We start from the raw sequence: 20725 nt of genomic DNA, 5'->3' as shown, positions 1-20725 counted from the left end.
TATGTATGCCAACAATGACAGTTGTTATCAACACTTCCCACACAACTACATGGGAGGAATGAAGGCGCAGAAGGCGGGAAGAGACGCCATAGATGTTGACACAAAGTTATATGCAAGCATGTGAACTTTTTCATGTAAGAAAAAGGAAGAAATCGGGGAGATCAAGACACTGAGGCTTCTGTGTAATGAAATTTGAATTATTATATTTTCAGAGTCAAAAACAATGATAAAAGAATCATAGAGGAAGATTTAAAATTAAAAATAATGCAGCCCAACAGATGGTTTGTATGCCCCATTATCCCGTGATATACATCAATCCAACAGGTCTTGCCTTCAATCAACAATAGCATGATTCATTCACCTTCCAATCCACATGTGGCTTGAGGTTGAGATTGAGGTTGAGGTTGAGGTTCCACACCACCATAATGCCAGGCATGGTCTCTCATCAATGAATGAAAGAATATTGAAAGGATGAAGGACCCTTGGAAAGGTTGTCAATGTAAGTGGGATTTGCACATGCATTGGGGGCACCTTGGCTGTCGATAAATGCTTCGACCAAAACCTCTCACCCGCACCCTTTGACCCTCCTCGATCATCTTTTTTACTCTATCTTCAAAACTCTTCCATTCTATGGTCCTACTCTCCATCAAAATTGCTGCTAGCCTCTTTTTGTTAGGCCTCAAGGTGGGAGCACGTCCACCACCATAGTACGTTCGGAACCCCGACACCAAGGATGATAATTGGCTCCCAGAGTCAGTCATGGCAAACACATCAGCAGTTGCACAGGCAATAAAGTCCAGAGCTGCCAGCTGCATCCACAACAATTCTCCTTTTAGTACCCGTGAGTTGAGGGAAAGAGATAACCTAAGAAAATACTCTTATCTGATGGAACAATGACAACCAAGATTCTGAGCTGTATTCCAGCAGCAGGGTCTAGAGAATTGGCCTTAAGTTTTGAAGAAAGAACAGTTTAAGCATTGTCCTTTGGCTTTGAACTATCATGATACAATGGTATTCTTTGCGATCATTCCCATTCCATGATACCAGGAAGTTCATGTCTGGAATACCACTCATTTAATACCACATATCATATACTTCATACTATAAAATCAACAAGGTCAAGTAAATAATCTACACTTTTTGTATCCACTATACAAGCATAATGCAAATATCATATGTGAAAATTTAGAATAATTTAAGCAATATAGAAACTAGCCCAACTAAATACAACAATGTCAATTGAGGAATCATGAATGACTTATTATGTTGGAAAATAGTTTGCCTACTTCACATCTCATTTGATATTTCTAATAATGTGTTTTCTCCTATACAGAATTTTCAATGGTTGTTATGTCAAAGCCTTTCTGACAGCTGGACACTTTGGACCAATTTCACATGTTTAGGTTAGACTTTAAGACAAACTACAAAATAGGATGTACTCGGTTCCCTCACTAACTTTTCCAGAGCTAAGTTTCTCATTGGTATAGGTTTGATCAAATATCAATCATTTAAGAGGTATAGTTTCTGTTCCTACTCTTTCAACTTCAATAGTTTGGATCATCAATTTGAAATGTTTCTCCAACTCTGTTGTGGATTTTCATGCTTTCAACTGTTTGTAGCCATGTGAGTATATAAGCATAACCAAATAGAAAGATGTAGGTCAGTGTGTAGAGATATGTAAAATTTTCATGAATGAAGATATCCCATGTCAACATCGGTCACTTTTCGAGGACATGAATGACAATCAAGGAAATTTTCAAAAATTTGAAATTCATTAGAGAAGTTCATGGAAAGAAAACAAGAAAATAAAAGAAAGGGATTGAAAGTGCTGAAGAAAGAAGATTCTACTAGAAAATTATTTTCTTTTCATTCCTTCAAGGAACTAAACAGAATTAAGTGAACCTTGAAAGTGGTTCAAGTTTCTGCAGAACCAGTTCATAGCTCTGTATGAAATGTTCTAAGTATATTGCTAAGAAGTAATTGTCAAAGCTCTCATAAGAAATTGTTCACATATTTTACTACACCTAGATTTCTTCCAATTGAAAGGCAGGACAAGCTACTGCTAATTTACCTGGGAAGAGAAATTCCTAAAAGGTTCGAGTTCACTGGGTGAGAGGAGATCCTCCTTCGTGACCAAATTGGGATAAAGGTTAGTGAATGGATGCATTCTAGACTGTCCCCCATATATATGAGACCCAGCCAGGTAGATGTAAGTTCCCCGCTTAAAACCAAGACCAGAAAGAACTAGTGCTGCTTCTTCTGGTGTCAATGGACATTTCCCCAACTTTCTCCGTTGTGTAGGGGAAACAGGTCTGCAGCCATAAACAATACACCAAGGCAAGATCAATGAACTAAAATAAATTTGATCAAACATGGTGAAAAAAGATGCAAAATCTGAGGAGCCAAGAAAACTAGATACATTACTTCACATTCTTCAAGCGCTCAATAAGCAGGGGAAAATGAGTTTCTCTGTAGGCCTGAAGTTCCTTTTGCTCATTTTCTCCACCTCCAAATTCACATAGGGAGTATGCCACCATATCCACTTCAAATCTCAAGTGCAAAGCAAGATATTTGGATGGGCCCCCTTCAGCATGGTTCTCTTTCAAGGGAATGTTGGACATGAAGTTTCCAAGCAGCTGTTTATCTAACCTACTCTTTGCAGCATCATATTTTCTTATCCTTTGAACCAATAACGAACCAACTCGTTGAATTTTTGGCACAAACTTCAGAGCATGAAAGTTACATTTGCATCTTAACCTCTGCAAAAAAAAAAATCAATAATATATCATTGACTCATAAAGGTGTCACTCACATGGAAGAGAGGAACTTTGAGCTTGGTACATATTATTTGTTTAAGGAAGTGTAAAATCGGATATACTTCAGTTTCATTTTCTGAATTAGGAATAGAAACAACACAGTGGATGCTAATGATAACAGGATACTTAAGGAAAACCATTTTATTATCTTATTCAGTCATCCATGCATTGGATATCGAATTAGATATTGTCCACAGAATTATAATAAGATGGATAGAAGTGACAGATGCTTTTATTTGATGTATACCTATCATTTTGGGGAAAATTTTACAATACGTCAATAAGATCAACCAATCTTTATGGCAAATGTTGAGCAATCAAAAAACAAAAAATCTATAAAATGAATGTAGCTAAAATGAGAATGTTGAATGTTAATATGGATCAGTGATAAAACAACCAAGGACCATAGATGAATCTATTCATAAAATCTTGAATGTAGCGCCAACATGCAACAGGTCTGGTTCTCTTGATCCAAATTTTCTGTATTTTGTAAATATCTTCTGAAAGAATCATGCCGCTAAAGCCTATCCTCTTCTCTATTGTGCTTTAGTCATTAAGGTTCCTCCTGAAGTTACAGCTGTAATTTGGATAATGGCTTATGAAAAAGCAAACACCAGAGGTGTGTTCTAAGAGAAGACCAAAGTACACACCTATGATTTGTTCTGTAAGAAGGATGGGGAATCTGCTGTCACTTGTTTCTTCATTTTAAGATGCCATTTCTAGTTTTGAATCTCTACTTTGATTTACTGGTATGAGTTGGATGCCTCATACCACATCTATTCATTGCATTCTCTTTTCCTAGGTTTCTGGGAAAAGGGGGTTTTGGAGGGGTAAGATCCTAGCTTCTATATAACAAGAAAGGAACAAAGATAACTTCAAAGACAAGTTTGACATTTGGTAAGATAGATATGGCAATTTTAACCTAATCATCGTCTTTGAAGTCTTTTAGAGAGTCTCTAAACTTGATTGGGATCTATTGGCATCTTCTACACTGAAAGGCTTGAAGTAAGTGAGAATGATAAGCATCATGATCTCTAGAGATAAGAGTACCCCTGATCGACCAGGAATCCTATGGAAAGAATCAGAGTTGAACTTAACAAAACTTTGGAGCATAGAAATTGCAAGAAAGAATGGATATACACAGAAATACTAAAATTTGATCAACGCACTTTCCACTGGAGAGACCTAGGTTAAAGTGGTAAGTAAGACTGCATGGCAACCTAAGTGGAAAAAGAGTGGGAGAGAGCAGCAAGAGACCACTTTGTCAAAGGGAAAGTGGAAGATTTTGATGTGTGATGGCTCAGTGGCATTAGATAGCTGCTATGGCATGTGAAGACCTGCAGCATAAAGTACTGCAGATGATCTGCAAGCAGGAGCCATGTTGAGTCAACAGAATCAAGAATCACACATCAAGCAGAAACTGCCTAGGGATTATGGAGAACTGGAATCCATTCTATGCAAGTTAAAGAGATTACATGTTATAACCTAGACTATAGGGACAGGCGTTAATCCTAGAGGGTACAGGTGAGTCTTGGTTAGTTTGTATTTCAACCACTAAACCAAGACCATTGAGTTGTTTCACAGGTCAGCGACAGGGTTGCTATGACCTGCTATCAAGAGCACAAGCATGTACACAACCCTATAACTTATTGTAAACTATACTAATTTTATCCAAAAACTTAGTTGTTAGCCAATAGGCTCACACTCTATTCTAGGCCATACCCACGCATGGAAAGACAAACTATACATTATGGATTACAAATAAATGGATGAGGTAATAAACATTTAGAAATACTCAAACTTGAGACGTCCGGTTAACTAGATCTTTGATACTATGTTAACCTACCAATCTAACCCAAAACCTTAAGCTATTAGGTAATGGACCAACAATTTATACTAAGCTAATGGCTTTAACCAGAGACGCATCTAGCATAAGTGTAACAGCTCCTTGTTTTGCCATTCTCTTGAGATCGGTAGCCTCAAAAGAGTGAGAGTTGATCCTCTACCTTGAACAAGAAGGTTTATCGGGGTCTACTGCCCAAAGACTCATGATGCATTAATTGAATGCATTTGGTGAGTAAGCTACTTCTGTGGGGTGAATGTGGGCGAAGGTTGTTGGTGGATCAGCAACAACTGCTTCATAGATTATGTTGGAGGCAAAAATTTCATGTTCCAAGGAAGAAACTTTGTTTAGACCATATAATGCATGTGCTCTGCATGATATTTTTGATAGGTTAGCATGTATTATAAAATGGAAGTCTATATATCAGAATATGTACATGAGGACTACTATTTGCAGGTTAGAAACTGAGTTATTTATTTAGTTAGCAGGATCTTTAGATGATTCAATACTCCCACCAAAATAGAGAGCATGACTCCTAAAGTTTATGGAAATTCCAGGTTGAGCTATCTTACTTTAGCATGACCTAGATTTCATGTGAACTTAAATGAGTGCTTAACAAGATGCAAAAATATTCAATGCTACCTGAACCAAAATATAGTATAGATTTGATATCTAGTGAATAGTAGGCTAGGCTTCCATAACACTATCATTAAGCCTGCAATACTTGAACCTTCAAGGGATGTCCTCAACCTGAAGCTTAAAAGGCAATGGATCAAAGCCGAGTCGATTTCCAAATCCAAGAAAGTGGACAACACCATTCCTTAATAAGAGAGGAAGTACTTTTTGGACATATTCTATGGGTTTTGCCTCCTTCGGAATATCAGCATCTGTAATCTGGAAAAGCAAGATAAAAGATTAAGGCAATGCTCTCAAAATGGGTGAAAATAATCCACAGCAAGTAAGATATAAACTAAGAAATAACATAAATGACATACTAGACTGCCAATTGCTTCCATGTCTAGTGACTCCAAATGAGGAGGGAGCTCCTTTACAATTTCTAGTTCATCCTTCATGATATTAATGAAATAATTCTCTTGATAAATATCACCAAACTGGCTGCAGTCCCATCAAATAACACAAGGAGTAAGTATTTTGCTACTGAAATAGCAAATGCATGCATGCATGTGTACAACAATTGGGGCATGAAGACAAAATCAAATATCTGCAACTATTTAAGGCACTAATCAGATCCTAATAACTGCAAATAGGTAACTTGGTCAATTCAAGATATCCAAATAAATAAAATAAAATAAAAAGATAGTATAGTCCTACTGACAACCCTCAAGAAAACTAGACCAGTCATGAGAATTTACATTTCATTACTCTACTTTCATGTTATTAAGATGATAATAAACAATTATAATTTAACTTTTACATCCATCTCTTGAAGCTGTAAGACATCTAATAGGTGTTTTAAGTAACATAAGCATGAAGCACCTTCAGTTTTGGCAGCTCACACTCTGTGAGATAAGAGGAGAAATCATTGAGTCAAGTATTTCTCTTCTGTTTTACTCAACTGAATTTATTAAAAGAGGATATCCTGGATAAGATAAGCAAGACTAAATTGACGTCTGAACAATTCCATGAAAATCCATCAATAATTGAGATCCCAAAACCATACACCAAAAACTGAAAAAAAAAAGAAAAAAAACTGAGAAAACCATTCTTTGAATGGGCAGTGTCAGTATCAACCAACTCAGCAATATTCAAACAAAATTGATGAGACGCTTGATGTAACAATAAACAAAAGCAAATTTAAAACAATATGTAGGATAAACATAAGGCATGAACTCAGACCTAGGATCCTTCCACACATTGCTGTAAAGAAATTTGGGGAGAACTAGAGTAGCATTAAGAAGAGAAGCCACAGCAACAGCATTGCAAATCTGCAGACAGTAAATTAACAATACATGGAAGTTGTGCAGAAATAAGGTCATTTAAAATATAACAGCAGTCTAGACTCCAAAGAGAAGAGAAACTCCCCTAATACACATAATTGAAAAACAATTTTTTTTTTTATGAGCAAAGCAAGAGAATACTATAAACAAGAAATTCCAACAAAGCACCCCAAAGTACATAAGAAGTATATAACGAAGGCCTCAAGATTCCTCTAAAAGAAAAGAGAGAAGACACAAAAACAACGCCCTCCTCAATATGAGCCCAATCAATCCACAAAATCTATTATAGATGGGGGACCAAAAGCTAAAAACAAGTTAGACCAAGCCCAAAGATTACAAAGAAAAGAATGTTTTAGTCCTTGAATGGAATGCTCCTCATTCTCAAATGATCTATTGTTTCTTTTTTTCCAAATTTTCCAAAACAAGTATAAGGCAGCAGCCCACCACCCCTTTTTCTACTTTTTACCCACAAAAGAGGCATGTCAACCAAAAAGGGTCTCTCTAACTAAAGAGAAAAGCATCCAGTACACACCAAAAAGAGAAAATAGTAGATGTCATAATAGCCTTGTCTTGACATAGTGGATAAGAATGTGATCGATAAACTCTTCCTCTAACTGACAAAGGAAACATTTGTTTTTCAAAGACTATCCTCTCCTCTTTAAATGATCCAAGGTTGAAACCTTTGTCCAAGTAACCTTCTAAGCAAAAAAGCCCACCTTCGGTGGCATCCATGAGTTCCAAATCACACTTGCCATAAACAAAATTGTACTTCCTAGTTTTCGAGCTGGGTAAAAGACATTAACAAAGAACTTACCATTTTTTACCCTCTCTAAATTACCTTATCTTCCTCTTTGCTGCACACTCTCCTCTCCTGCAAACTTAAAAGAAAATGTTCCACAATATCCATCTCTCAAGCATTTAGGAGTCTAGAAAAGCGAGGGGGCCAAAAAACCCCTTCTTCTGACGAGTTCCAAACATCCGCCACCCAAGCTCCTTAGAAGAAACAATAACAAAAGGAGAAGGGAAGGTAGCACACAACGGTTCATCACCACACCACTTGTCCTTTCAAAATCTCACCCTCCACTCATTACCAATTGAGAAGACAACTCTACTAGTGAAAAGATCACAATCCTTTTTAATGACTTTCCATAACCCTACCCCATAAATTTCTCTCACTTCCTTGGATCACCACCCTCCATCTTCTACCCATACTTACCACTTAAAACTTGCTTCCATTAATTGAAAAACAATATTATTCTATTGAAGATTTCAAAGACAACATGATTGTGCTTTTTATCAAAAGTAAGAACTATCAAGGCATGCCTTGATTACCTGCCTTGATTACCTTTACTTCAAATATTATATGAAAGGTAAAAAAAATATATGAGGCAAGTGGACCACAAGATCTTTGGTAATAAATTAGAGAAAATGAGACAGACTCCAGAATTTAAAACTTCAAATCGCTCAAGGAGCAAAAAATAAAAGCCTGGCACAAACAGTTTGGACCAGGTTATATTCAGAAATACATAACATTGAATGTTTTCATTGTTCGACTACTTCAATATGTTATCCCTATAGTCCAAATACTGTAAATGCTCTACTCATTCTTCATAGTTGGGGAATACAAGGAGGGTATGGCACCCCTTACTCAAGAATTCAGAGACAAACCCATATATACCATTAAAATTCACAAAATTTCAAAGATCACTCCCACTCTAGCATGGATGAATCTGAAACTTCGAGACAGACCCATTGTCTACTGACACCTAAGATCCAAAACCCTCAATTGGTATAAGAGTTCCTAAGAAATATATTTTTAATTTACAAAGTTAAATATTTTCTGAGTTGCAAGATCATGCTTCTTTGGATGGTTTGCGTAGGGTTTTGGAGATCTTCTTCTGGTACACTTCATAGTGAGGTTTTCTATTGTGTTCCCTCATGGGAATAGAGCAAGAGAGGGTGATCCATCTAATGTAGTGTACTTGACTACTTCTCATAATAAATCAGATGCAATATCTTTTACCAACAGAGATCTAGAGACTGTTGAGGTTTATTTAGCTTAGTCATCAAAACATTTGCTCTGAACTTTAGCTAATCATTGTGTAAGGATAATTACAATGACAAGCTAAGATTGCCTTCCATTGTATAAAGAGAATATGTAGATTGACAATCAAAATGTCTCCATCCTTGTCTCCAAAGTAAAACTTCCATTGCATATTGAAGATGCAGGGGAGAATTGATTTTTTGCCAACAAACTTTTACCACATATGACATAAGTTATAGAGAACTCTCTGATAAAAATAAGTTCATTGCAAGTATGTTCACAGGAAGAGTTGAGATGTTCAAAGGAATTAAGTTATCCCAGTCTGCTTGAAGCTCTCCTTACTCTGAAAGTAAATATTAATTAATAATGCAGCTTAGATACTTACAGCAACCCTCTGTTGATTGAGACCACCATTTGCACTGACCAATATAAAGCCATTACTTTTTTCAGACTTCCCTGTGTCAGAAAATAAAGTAGTGACAAAGCAATTCAAACATTGAGGGATTTTTTCATAGTAACTGGTTATCATTAAACTTCTAACTCAATCTCACACTATCAGTTATTTGACAATAGAAGTTATTTTTGTAAAACATAGTTAAATGAAATGTTGTTCATATGACAACAAAGGTTTAAAGATATCAAGTACCTATAATTTTTGAACTTTTTCTATCTGCACAGGGTTTCCATACAGATGCATGCCGATATGGCTCTTCCCAGAAATTCAATGAATCTTGCTTGAATTCTTTCTGTAGCACAATCAAGGCTCCAGATGTTTAAGAAATATATCTAATCATGTATCTGACAAGCACGTATTAATATACATATGGACTTTAAAAGTTATGAAACAAACCTCTGCAAGGGCACTAGAAGCCAAATTTAGAAGCCGATCATACATCAGTACAGGTGATTTTTCTTCATTGGGATAACTCTTATCCTCCTTATACATGCAGGAAACATAATCCCATTTAAGTTGAAGCAATCGAGGACTTTCCCCTACTTCTTTTACTAGAAAATTAACTACAAGTAGTACACAAAGAAAATATCTACACCACATAACTTGAGTATGCACTCTTTATCCACAAATTGCACAATAAAAAATAAATATTGCACAAGCTAATTTGCCAGGGAATAAGCAGAGCCTAAAGGATACAGGCACACCTAGACATGCTGAGTCTTACAACTAGAACAATAAGCATGCATGTGTTTCCTCCCTTATGCAATTGAGAAGAAAAGGTGGATTAGGCAACATATACCATGACTGCTCTCATTTTAAAAAAGCAACAAAAAAAATCTCTGTGAATAAAAAGCAGAACAATCAGTTGCTATAGAACTTCAGCAGGAAAAAGTTGAGCCATGATGTGAAGGCATAACAGATATTGATGTAAAGGCATCATGTAAAAAAAGAATGACAAATTGAGTGAAACTTCTGCAGATGTATGATGGAAGAGGTAAGATACTAAAATATCTTGAGGTACAATATCCCACTACTATATTCAACCTATACTCTTTCTTAGCCAAGGGATAGATGTGACATCCCACATCGGATAGGGGGGAACGTTCCTGGCGCTATATAAGTATGGACTCCTCTTAACCCTGTAAACGCGTTTTAAAGCCGTGAGGGCCCCTTTGGGTCCAAAGCCGACAATATCTACAAGGTTAGGAGCCGATCATTACAAATGGTATCAGAGCCGATCTCTGACCTCGGTGTGGGGTTTGTTTGGGCCTATAAGGGTGTTTGTCTGTTTGGCCCCACAATCCCGTAGGACACAACGAGGACGTTGTGTCTACATGAGGGGGTGTTTGTGACATCCCACATCGGATAGGGGGGAAAGTTCCTAGCACTATATAAGTATGGACTCCTCTTAACCCTGTAGACACGTTTTAAAGCCGTGAGAGCCCTTTTGGGTCCAAAGCGGACAATATCTACATGGTTGGAAGCCGATCGTTACAATAGAAATGAAGATGTTTATGATTCAGTGATGCATCAAGCATGGATAGCAGGAAACTAATGAAGCAGAGGAAGACTGACCTCCTCAACTTTGACTTCTAAAGATAATGTTGTGATCCCATTCAGATGAACTTGGAGCTTACTCCTATTGTTCAAACAGATCTAACTTTACTGATATGTATAGAGATCATGCCTTAGCCTAAAGAATTGGGAAGTAGAACTTGATCATAATAGGAGTTAGAGAGTGACAAAGTAAGCTGAGGGAAGATGCCACTGAATTTTACCAATAGGCACCAACAAAGATAAGAAAAAAAAATGGGAATATGAGAAAATAATGGACGAAATAAGTAACTCTTATTTGGTATATCTGCATCTTGAACTATGTAACTTCCAAGTTCCAATAGTCAGTAGTCCAACACCCATAAACACAACAAATTGAGGAAAAAGCATGTAGTATTAGTTTGCAAGGCATCATTTGCAGAAATTAAGTTGTACCTTTAGGCCACTTGATTTGCTTGGGGCGGAACTGCCCTGAAGATTCATTGAATCAAAAATAGAGACCATAAGGGAATCAAGCAGGAAAAGGAAACCCATTAGCCCAAACATAAAAACAACCGACCTCACATGCTTACGAAACCATGTATGCTTTTTCCCTACATAAACTCCCTTACAAGCCCCAAATTTTGCTGGCTCATTTTTCAACCCATGAAGCAGCAAATTTCTGTTCCAGTTGTAATCTCCCCCTGATATTCTCCTCCCAAGAGAAGGATCACTTCCCGGTAGAGTTTCCGGGCATCTACCCTGATACTCTTTCATCCCCAATGATAAATCAGCACCAACAGATTTAGGACGAGGACTTCTTGGAGACCCCTGCTTCCCCATTAAACCACAGTCTCTCGACAAGGCTTCAAGCCAAAGCCACCACCTCCAACTCTCACGAAATTAACATGTTCTGATCGATAATTAACGAAACACTCAAAACCCCTTTTCAGAGCCCTGATTACAACACACCCCACAACTCTCTCTTCCTGAGAAATCTAAAACCAACCCACCAACCCATCTGATGGAAAGAACAATATTCAGCTTTGTTGGCACACATTGACGATGAATTCCAAGTGAAGTTAAGAAGTTGGTGGCACGACGCATATAGATGAGTGAAAACTAAGCCAAAATTTGAATACACAGATGACACCATAAATAAGCAATTCTTTTCTACTATAAAGCAGGAGAAGAATCGCATTCACAACAATTACTTACCACCAAACATAAGAAGCGTTTCTGCGTTTCCATTCTCCAACCATGATGTTGCCACAGATGAACAACAACAACAACAACAACAATAACGACACCAACCCAGAAATCTTCATGGGACTTTATCTGTGAAGACTCCGAAAGCCAAGAAAGGTGTAGAGAAGAGGAAAACAGTACCCAGAGATGAATGATTCGGTCAATCTGGTGGGGCCTTTTTAACCAACTTCACATCAAAAACGGTTGCATCCGTACTTGCTCTTCTACCAAATGAGGATCCTGTAATTCTCTACAAAATAAAATAAAATAAGAATTATTTATTTATGAAATAGAGCTTTATTAATTATTATATTAAAAATAAAAAATGTTCATCTTAAATTTGTTTATAAAGTTTAATCTTTCTTCTTTTCGAGGGTAGAAAGCAAAGGTAAAGGAATCTTAAAACATATAAGGTTAATATTAAAGTTAAAATAGATCATATAGTTCAAAATTTCATAAGAATAATCAAAAGAAAATAATGGGCATGGCCAAGTACGAGAATAACATAAATTATTAATCCAATTAAAAACCTAATATGGTATTTAAGTTAGGGCTAACAAGGTTGTAACTTGAGCAAATTGGTTAAGAAATAATCAATGTAACCTCAACTCAATCCGATCTCTAATACGAGATTTTCAATTTAAACTCAACTCAATCTATTTTTTTCGGGTTGAATTTTGGTTGGTTGTAAATTCAAGACCTAATTCTTGAAAATTTATTTTTAAAGCAACATTTATTAAATATGTAAACAATTTGGAAGAATTTCACTTCTTAGATCACCTAAGGATCACAGCAGTCCATATATGGTAGGGCCAAAATGCATTTTTACTAGATTTATTTCAAATAGTTTGATTTAAGCTCTCAAAAAAAAAAAAAACTCTACTAAAAACGAGGTGATAGAGAAATAAAAATAAAATAAAAAACCAAAAGATTTTTCAGAAGATAAAATTAATGGGGTGTGAACCACATCAATCTTTTAAAAGGAAAAACAAAACCAATGGAATTGTGATAAAGAAATTCAAGGAAGATAGAGTGAAGAAATAAAACTAATTAAGAAGCACATAAAAGTATGAAAACTAATTATAAGTATAGAAAAAATAAGAGACGGGTCAACATATCAAAAAACGCAGTTGAGTTATTTTTCTTTAAAAAATCATTTTACTATTTAAAATATTAATTATTTAAGTTAAACTTCAATATAAGAAATAAAGGAAATAAAATATAAAATTAAAATGTCCAACTTTTTATCATATCATAATATACTAGAACATTATATGCATGGAACAATCTTTATAAGGCTATATAATGAATAAAGATAGTAATGAGACAAGTTCAAAATGGGTTGTCATCATTGTAGGAAGAGTGTATAGAGTGCATGTGTTTAAAGTGGTAAAGCTTGTTTTTCCAATCCTACATTGGAAAAGGAGAAGCACTTCAATGAGTATATATACTAACCCATTTTTCTTAGCCTCGTGAGCTTGTGAAGAACTACGATGGAGTTTCACGTGCCTCGAGAGCTCAAACCCATTCCAAAGGAAAATTCGGGTGGCTTGGGTCATAAACCCTTAACCCTTAATGTGGACCCCCATGTGTATGTGTGAGTCCGACAATTCCCATCCGAGATATTGTTCCAAGCTAATTGCAATCTTCCATTTTCTGCAATTTCTCATTTTATTTTTCTTAATTGGAGGAATGATACTCAAAAAGTAAGTTGTATTTTCTTCATCAAATGTATGCACTTTAGGCGATGTTTGTAGGGCATTGAATCCTAGAGATATAACATCAATTCCTATTGCAACGAGGTTAAAACCTTAAGAATGGTGGATCTGCTTTAACAACGATGCACTACCTATTACGTCGCAGTCAATCAATCCGATAAGTTTATTTGTTTTAGGTTAGGTCGAATTTGCTTATTTATTAGATCCTTGAATCAATAATCGTCTCCTATTTTATTTATATAAACTTATTCTCATATTCATCTTAATAAAAAAAAAATTAACATATACTTCTGAAAAAACTCTTCAAATTATCATTTCAACATTGAGCGGCTTTGATATAAAGGGCTTTCACAAATATGGTAAATAAAAAAAAAATTAAAAGGTTCCTATCATGATTTACTAAAACTCATGTAGCAATCTTTATAATGTTAAATAATAAATAGAGATGTACACCTAAGATGATGTTTATAGACTATTGCATCCTGAAGATAAGAAGTCGATTCCTACTACACTGAGATTAAAACCCCAAGGAGGACATATCTACTTTAAGGACAATGCACTATCATACCTCAACTAATCAATCCGATAAATACCCTCTTCTATTTTTGTTTCTTGTTTGTTTTGAACTATATCGAATTTGCTTATTTATTAGATCATTGAACCAATAATCGTCTTTTATCTTATTTATATAAACTTATTATCATTTTTCATCCTAATAAAAAATTTTAACATATCACATGAACTTTTGAAAAAACTTTTCAAATTATCATTTTTATAGTGAGCAGCTTTGATATGAAGGGCTTTCACAAATATGGTAAATAAAATATAAAAAAAATTAAAATGTTGAACTTTTTTCACATCACGATCTACTAAAACCCTATATGAACGTGACAAGTTTTATAAGGTTAGACAATAAATAGAGATGGAAATGGCACAAGAGTCATCATCTCCTGACTTATTTATATAAACCTATTCCCATCTCCATCTTAATAAAAGATTTTAACATATGACACGAAGATATGAAAAAACTCGGTACAATTATCACTTCTAACAATGAGCGGCTCTGACATGGTGGGCTTTCCCTTCACAAATACGAGGCCTCACAGGCGGTTATGGACATTACTGGACTAAAAAAAAATGTTAGTGGGCTAGATCGTGGCTTGACAATCACACTGGTGAGCTTGGGCCACACCAAGATTTGGCCCAACCAAATTACATGCGGGACTGATGAGTGCACACATTTACAAAACTTAAGAATATGTACGCTACGAGCAGCCTTTTGAAAGAAATAGTTGGAGGCATGAAGGTGAGATCGTACCCTAACCTTGCAAGCTGTTGGCTGCCATATATGTTGTATATCTGCCAAATTCAGTTTTTCCCTTGGGTTCAAATGAGCCAAATAGTGAGTCAGACGGCCAGGGAAGTTCCTGTGAGTAAAGTGGAGGTGAAGCAGCTGGGAAAGAAAGGTTTCCAAGGACCAGTTGCCAGGCAAGAAGAGCAGAGCAGAGCAGATTGATCTGCAGGCCATTGAACACAGCTTGTAACAAAAGAATAGGGAACCAGGCTTCTCCATGAATAGGTGCATGGCTTGGGGTGGTAAGTTAGAAAACCTAATACCAGTTTCAGTTGATGGTCACTGCCGATTTGATGTGGGATGCCCTCAAGTCAAAAGGCATGTAATTAAGATACACGATCTATTATGAGGGGCAGGTCCCAGGATCATGTGGGTGGGTTTTAGTTAGATATAGGTTATATGTCCTTTTCTGTCTGTCTTAGCCTAATTGAACTTTGTCACAGACATAGCCATTATGTGACTTTGGGTTTGGAATGTGTTTCCATTTTCTTTATCTTTTCTTTAATTTGTCACTTTTTTCAACAAATACATTTCGTCTTTAATTTCTTACCTTCCACGTGTTGTGTGTGTGGGCTCCATTTCGTTTAGCTCATGAGACCCACCCATGTGAGGGCATTTTTGCTGTTGATGGGGCGCTCCATTGATGGCTGTTACCGGAACCAAATCTTGGGTCCAATGCATGGGCACAAGCACCTCTTAAAGGGGAGGTGCTTAGCAGAATTGCAAGGGTTTTGCCGAAAAATAAAAAAGGGAATAGCCGCAGGTTGAAAAAATAAATAAATAAAATGTCAGGCATATGTTTGACCAGTATTTTTAATATCAGTTTTTAAAAACAGATTTTCAGAGGATTTTATAAAAAGTATTCTCCGATATTTTATTGAACAAAAGTCTGATGAAGAATCTGAAATATTTTTAACATAATTGATCGATATTTCTAAAAATAATTCCGAAAACAACTTTTGAAAATAGTTTATAAAAACCATTTTTTTATATTTTATAAAATAAAGGTATATTTTTATAAATAAAAAAAGTTAGGGATATGTTTGACCAGTATTTTTATAATCAATTTTTTTAAAACAGTTTTTCAAAGGATTTTATAACAATTGTTCTACGATATTTTATTGAACAAGAGTCTGATCAAGAATCTGAAACATTTTTAACATATTTTATATTTTTAGAAACGTTTGATCGATATTTTTTAAAATAATTCTGAAAACAGCTTTTGAGAATAGTTTATAAAAACTGTTTTTCAATATTTTATAGAACAAGAGTATGATGAGAATCTGAAATATTTTTAACATATTTTATACTTTTTCAAATAAGTTTTAAAAGTAATCTTTATATGTAGTATTTTATTTTAATCATTCTTGATATTTATATAATTGTTTTTTAAAACAATCGAAAACAATCTTTTTTAGTATTCTTTGGGGTTTTTCCTTTGATTGTTATAATAGGTGTGTTCGCTTCATAAACAGGGATATTACGTGTGAACTTTAGAATGATCACGGGATGTTCACAAACTTTTTCGATTAAATGTCAAATACAGGATGTGATCTTGTGAGCATGATCTTATCAACAATCAAGTAATGATATGAAAAGGTACAAAGCGTGGAGAAGCATCTCTTGATAAGTGGTACTAGAAGGGTTCCATTATTCTGATCATGGTATCGGGTTGAGTTGCATCCTTCCAAAGATGCTTAGATAACACATACCTAATTTCGACATCACCAACAACTCTCAATAAAAATAACTAAAACATATCATTTAAAACACATCTTATTTTTTATTTTTTAAAATAAAAACTTTTTTCTTTTAATTATCAAATACCTTTTATTTTGAATAATACAAAATTATTTTAAAAACAATTACGACACGCTTTTCGTTTTCTTCTCCCACCAAATTCATTGAAAGAAACGTGGATTTTTCTTTTCTTTTTTGTTTTTTTTTAGATTTTTCTTTTCTTTTTTGTTTTTTTTTAAGACTTTTGTTTAAGTTTGACCCATGGATGGAGGCGAACCGTCGAATCCGAATAAATTTTGGTGTTTTGTGTCTTACTTTCTATTAGGTTGATAAATTATCTCTTAGAATTCTCACTGTCCATTTTTTCATTTTTAATGCAAAAATTGTTACACACTATTTCCACTTGAATTGTGTTGATAGAAAAGACAAATTAGCTCGAGACATTGGTATTTGTTTGCATTCTTGGAATGGCAGATTAATTGTTTATTTGTCTTATTTTTCTAACACCATGTATGGTAAGTCTTTTTTCAAAAAGAATCCCCATTAACTTTCGAAATGTTTACTAAATTATAGAAAATAGAATTAAAAAAATGGAATTAAAATGTAAATGAAAGGAAATAGATTCAAAATAAAAAATTTGATTAAAGTGATTAGCCACCTATTTGATAATTATTTTCAAAAATAGTTATTAAAAACAAAATTTGAAAACTATTTTTTGGTATTTCCTATAACAAAAGTCCGTTTAAAGACATAAAATATTTTTAATCTATTTTTAATATTTTAAATATGTTTAAAAATGATTTTTATGTTTAGTATTTTAATTTTAATTATTATATATGCTTATATAATTATTTTTTAAAACAAGTGAAAGTATCATAAAATAATTAAAAAATATTATCTCAAAATACCATATTTTTTGTTTTTAAAAACCAAAAACAATTTTTAGTTACTAAATGTGTTTATTTTATTTTTTATTTTTTTCTAGAGAATATAAAACTGTTTTCTAAAATAATTACCAAAATCCTAAGTAATTATGAATAATGAAATAAGAAAAAAAATTATTGATTTTTAACTATTTAAAATTGGCAAAGAATTGGAAGGAAATCTATAATCACCTTATAAAAAAATATATATTTTATTAATATTATTATTTTACAAATACTTTTTATTTTATTATTGCACTAATATGACTTTGTTTTTATTTTTAAAATAATATTCAAGGTTATTTTTTAATATTTCATTTCTCTCATATATATGACCTTAATGACTTAAAACATTTTAAATATAATAATTATTATATAATTTTAATAAATTTAAATATATTAAATGATATGTTGACTTTAAATCTTTATTCAAATATTATGTTTAAATCTAATTATAATAACTTATTTTTAAATATTTAAATATATATTAAATACATGATTCTTTCCATATTTTGAGAAATAAGAAGAATTCTTAGTTTTTGGTGGTGCAATGTTTGCTCCTTTCTTTTGAAACATCAACTCTAAATTAGATTAATAGTAATACTTAGAGAAACAAATGATATGTTTTTACAATTTTTGTAATTCATTTTGTTTAGCGTCATAAGTATTGTTTATAAATTTATAATAATCGATTATATAGGTAATAATAAGGGTGTATATTAAGAATTTGATATTTTGTCAGGTTTAGATAATCATTTTTAATATTTGAGTCGATTTTAAGTTAGATTTTTTCACTGTAACCACAATTTGGGTTGGATTTGAATTAAGGTTCAAATAACTTAAACTCGATCAAAACAAATCTAACTCAATCAACTTAAATCTATTATAATTAACCCCAACTTAACTCGAATTTAAAGAAATAAGTTTGAATTAAATACTTTGGGTTAGAAGTTGGATTAGGTTAAACTCGAGTTAACTATTAACTCAAACAATGGACCCGAGTTGTAGCTTTAGCTAATAAACATTAAAGACAAGGTTTTTTTTTTAATTATGTTTTATTGGATAATAGACATGTTCTATTCATGAGTTGATGGTCAAATTACACTAGTCTTATGTAGTGATTTCAAATAGAGCTTACACGAGATGATTAAATAATGATATTTGACATGGTAGGGTTCAAAATGCAAAATTTGAGCTTCCATTATAAGATTAGACATGGTGAGGTCGTTGAAATTTGAACCTATGAACAGTTACATAATGAGATTCAATATATCTAGGTCGTTGAAATCTAAGCCCATGAATTATATAAGATTCAAACACATGATATATCTTGAATCGAGATTGTGATATCACGTTAAATGACCAATTTTTCAAAAAAGTTAAAACTTATAAGATTTGGATAGAGAAAGTATATCATGCATTCTAACACTTCATCATGGAATTTTGTACAAACATTTTTTTTTACTACCCTTGAATAATTTCTTAATTATTTTCAGACCCTCGAATTCATAGGAAGTTAAAAATAAAAACAAAAACTATGGATTATTGCATAACGCCTTCTAATGTTATTGCTTTTTGTTTTGTTTTTTTAAAAAAAAAAAAAACTAAAAATTGGTAAAAACTAAAAATTCATGAATAAAAAATTCAACTTGTTATTTAGAGTGTATTTTATCCTTTATCTATTTAAAGTGTTTTTTTTTTATCAATTTTAAGGAAAACCATCTATTAAGAGCCAATTTATAAATGTTTTTAGGAAATGTTTTCAGTTTGAGAGTAATTTTAAAAAATATTTTTAACATTTTTAATATTTAAATGATAGAAAATTTAAACTATATAAATATTAAAAGCGTTTCCTAAAATCATTGTCAAATGGTTCTTAGCTTGTATTTGGTAATGATTTTAAGAAGTGTTTTTTACCTTTCTAATAGTTGAAAAATAAAAAATTTCAAATGTTAAAAAAAAAAAACTAAAAACACTTCACATAATTAATGTCAAATGCACTTAAAAAAAAACGTTTCTAACATTTTTAATACTTGAAAATTTTATCTTTCAAGTATTAGAAATATTATAAATACTTCGTAAAATCATTATCAAACACAATCATTGTCGAACACACTCTATGAGTGTGTTTGACACACTTTCAAATGCACTCAAACCATTTTGGTAGTAATTTTATGAAGCGTTAATAATATTTATAACATTTGAAAATTTTTATTATTTAAGTTTTAAAAAAGTTATAAACATTTCTTAAAATCATTATCAAACACACTCTAGATAAGTAATTCTCATAAAAAAAAAACTTTGCGATAAAACCCTTTATTAAAAATACTGTCAAATGTACTCTAAAAACCCATTTGACAATGATTTTTTGAAGCATTTTTAACAATTTTAAGACATTGATTTTTTTTATTATTTAAGTGTTAAAAAAGTTAAAAACGTTTTATAAAACTGGTACCAAATGTTTTCTAAGTGTTTCTTTATAAAACACTCTAAATGGTTTTTTTGATTTTTGAAAATATTTCCTAAAATTTACCAACCACATAGTTTTTTTTTAAAAAAAAAACATTTTTTTTCTTAAATTACTACCAAATGTGTTCTTAATTATTTAAATAAGACCTATTTTCCTAAACTCATTAAGTCCTCAACATAACTTTAATTTTCATAATTTTTTTATTCTATTTTGATCAATTTCAATTATTTTTTCTTTTCTTTTTTTTTTTTTTTTTTTATAATAAAAGGTCAATTTATATACCATAATCATGTTATAGAGGGTATAATTTAGGGGTAAAAGTGTGTATCATTCTATTAACCCTTAATAGTTAAGGTCCTTTCAATTATATTTCATTCAAATTCCTATGAAAAACTTGAATTTTCATCTTAAAAAATTTAATCCTTTCATTTTTCAGTGATCGAAGCAAAACTTTCGTTATCGGGTTACCCATATACTTCACATGTTTCTAGTGATGATATAAGTCTACACATCCCAAGTAAATGACATCAAAATTTAAAATAAAAATAAAAATTAGGCATTAAAAATGATAAAAATATAAGAAGAAAGAAATGATATGTGAAGTGAAGCTATGAAAGCAAGCAA

At 32.9% G+C, this 20725-nt stretch overlaps 1 protein-coding gene across 4 annotated transcripts; it reads right to left on the bottom strand.

The window, feature by feature from the left end:
* Nucleotides 1-186: 186 nt before the first annotated feature.
* Nucleotides 187-15255, bottom strand: LOC117923852 (O-fucosyltransferase 8). 4 transcript variants are annotated; one of them, XM_034842348.1, is made up of 11 exons: nt 14933-15255; nt 11867-12146; nt 9512-9598; nt 9308-9407; nt 9047-9117; nt 6517-6605; nt 5655-5775; nt 5410-5553; nt 2425-2759; nt 2072-2312; nt 189-809 (listed from the first exon to the last, which is right to left on the bottom strand). In XM_034842348.1, exons 2-11 carry the CDS (start codon nt 11897-11899, stop codon nt 495-497), a joined length of 1536 nt encoding a protein of 511 aa, XP_034698239.1. In that variant the 5' UTR covers nt 11900-12146; nt 14933-15255; the 3' UTR covers nt 189-494. The 4 variants fall into 4 exon arrangements, with proteins under 4 accessions (XP_034698241.1, XP_034698237.1, XP_034698239.1 ...); XM_034842349.1 differs by having other exon boundaries at nt 14939-15255; XM_034842350.1 differs by lacking the exon at nt 14933-15255 and having other exon boundaries at nt 187-809; nt 11867-12065.
* Between the last annotated feature and the right edge of the window lie 5470 nt (nt 15256-20725).

Source organism: Vitis riparia, chromosome 10, assembly GCF_004353265.1.
Source record: "Vitis riparia cultivar Riparia Gloire de Montpellier isolate 1030 chromosome 10, EGFV_Vit.rip_1.0, whole genome shotgun sequence".
Classification (NCBI taxonomy): Eukaryota; Viridiplantae; Streptophyta; class Magnoliopsida; order Vitales; family Vitaceae; genus Vitis; species Vitis riparia.
The sequence above is the reverse complement of the archived record's forward strand: the minus strand, read 5'-3'. Positions and strand labels throughout refer to the sequence as shown.